Source organism: Poecilia latipinna, unplaced genomic scaffold, assembly GCF_001443285.1.
Source record: "Poecilia latipinna isolate Pla-1442-1.1 unplaced genomic scaffold, P_latipinna-1.0 Scaffold258, whole genome shotgun sequence".
In the NCBI taxonomy this organism is placed as follows: domain Eukaryota; kingdom Metazoa; phylum Chordata; class Actinopteri; order Cyprinodontiformes; family Poeciliidae; genus Poecilia; species Poecilia latipinna.
The window spans coordinates 164,689-166,503 of NW_015112874.1; the positions used below are offsets into that span (position 1 = coordinate 164,689).

Below are 1,815 nucleotides of genomic sequence, written 5' to 3' on the forward strand. Positions count from 1 at the left end.
GGGGGGTCAGCGTATTACCTGTAGCAGATGGTTGCCTGAAGAATCAGGGTCTACCAGTTACTCTGGCCAGAGACTTCCATGTAGTTTAATGTTATTGGAGCTACAAGATCAAAGACGTTAGGCAGAAATTCAGTTTGGAACTTCTTCCTGGTCTTATTAACTTATAGGCAGCTGCAGAAAATCATCCTAATGATTTTTCCAAACTGAGGCAACTCTGAATGGTTTGACCAAAAAAAAAAACACCACAAAGTTTTAATTAACTGTTTTTTTTGTTGTTGTTTTTTTTGTTCTATCCCACCTCCAGCACACCACCACCTAATGTGAGGATAATCAACGGGTATATAACAGTGGAGCCTCCGCTGACCCATCGAGAACAGCACAGACAGTCGGAAATCTTTTCTTTAGAGCGACGCGCTGACTCTCCTTCACCCACGCTGCACAGCCTCAGCTCAGCCCAGCTGGCTCACACTTCCCTCACCCTGCCTTGTAGTTTCGTCTGGTTTTTATCACACTTGCTGCTCACCTCCTGACCACAAGACAGAGCTATCTCACGGGCAGACACTTAAGACGCTACTGCATCCATACCAGAGCAGAGGAATGTATGTGATAAAGACGAACGAGGGCGGCCATCGCCAGCACGCGCAGACATGAGATGGAGAGAAGCTTCAGCCAGCAGGACAGCCGATCTTCAGAGGGAACACTCCTGCTGTCAGCCTCCTTAGTACAGAGACATCGTGGCCGGCATGTTGGACGTGCTTAATGACTCACCAGGCGTCAAAGTGTGAGGAAGAGGCTCTTAAAGGCACAACAACGCGGGCCGTGGATGAAGGTTCACAGGCCTCTTGAACTATTAGAATAACAAACGCATAACAGAATTATTCCAAAGAATTGGGAGTCTTAACCTAACGTAATTTTAATATTGAGTAGAAAAGATTTACTTTAACAATGAGATCTGAACATATTAATGACGGTTACGATTCTGTGATGAATGGCTTCGTCGCGCACAGTGCTGTGCATGAGCTGTCACTTTGTAAATTGTGCATTTGTTCATAAATTAAATTTGTATTGTATTTATTAATTCTGGAAAACAGAGTATATTTTCTTGCTATTTGATAAATATATAAAAAAATAAAAACTAATGAAGTATACTGTGAGTTGTTGTTTTTAGTGGAAGTGCATTAAAATAAAAATAAAAATACATCAATAATTACTTCCCTGATGAAGCCAAAGCTAAAAAAGACTCTTATTTGATTTTTATTTATTTATTTTATTTTATTTTATTATTTTTTTGTATGTAGATTTCTGAAACTTCAAATAGAGCAATCCAATGATTTAATTCTATTTTTAAGTGTGTAAAGTTTTAGTGAAGAAGGGAAACTTGTGCAACAGGTAGTCTTAATCCGCCATCTGCTGGTTAAATTGAAGACAAGCACTGAAACTTAAAAGTCTTCTCAGATTTGTACTTCAGACAAATTCAGTTTTAGTAATTGTGGGACTATTAAAATCAGTAGTGCAAAGAGATGTGCTTACAAAAGGTAAGTTGAAAGAAACCAGTTTATTACCGTGATTTTTTATTTATTTATTACAACCTATAAAGACACAGAGTGGCATTGTCTAAAATTGCACCAGTCAAACACAATATGATAAACAATAACTCAGGAAAAGTTAGCCTTCCTGTGTTTACTTTCTAGATTCCAGTACAGAATGGACCGTTCTCATCAACCCATTGGGTGAAAAAATATAACAAAAGATGTACATTTTTGAAGTAATTATGAGTTTTGGCGTATGACAAACATTAGTAATTAGAAAAAGTCC

General features: G+C 38.2%; 1 protein-coding gene across 1 annotated transcript in view; it reads left to right on the plus strand.

Annotated features, from left to right (window-relative positions):
- The window catches only part of trabd2b (TraB domain containing 2B), a 93,680-nt gene extending 92,532 nt beyond the window's left edge, over positions 1-1,148 (plus strand). Inside the window, exon 7 of the mRNA XM_015033138.1 lies at positions 305-1,148. Within this exon, the coding sequence (XP_014888624.1) occupies positions 305-530 (226 nt within the window). The 3' untranslated portion in view covers positions 531-1,148. The remainder of the gene's footprint in view (positions 1-304) is intronic.
- The last annotated feature ends 667 nt before the right edge of the window (positions 1,149-1,815 follow it).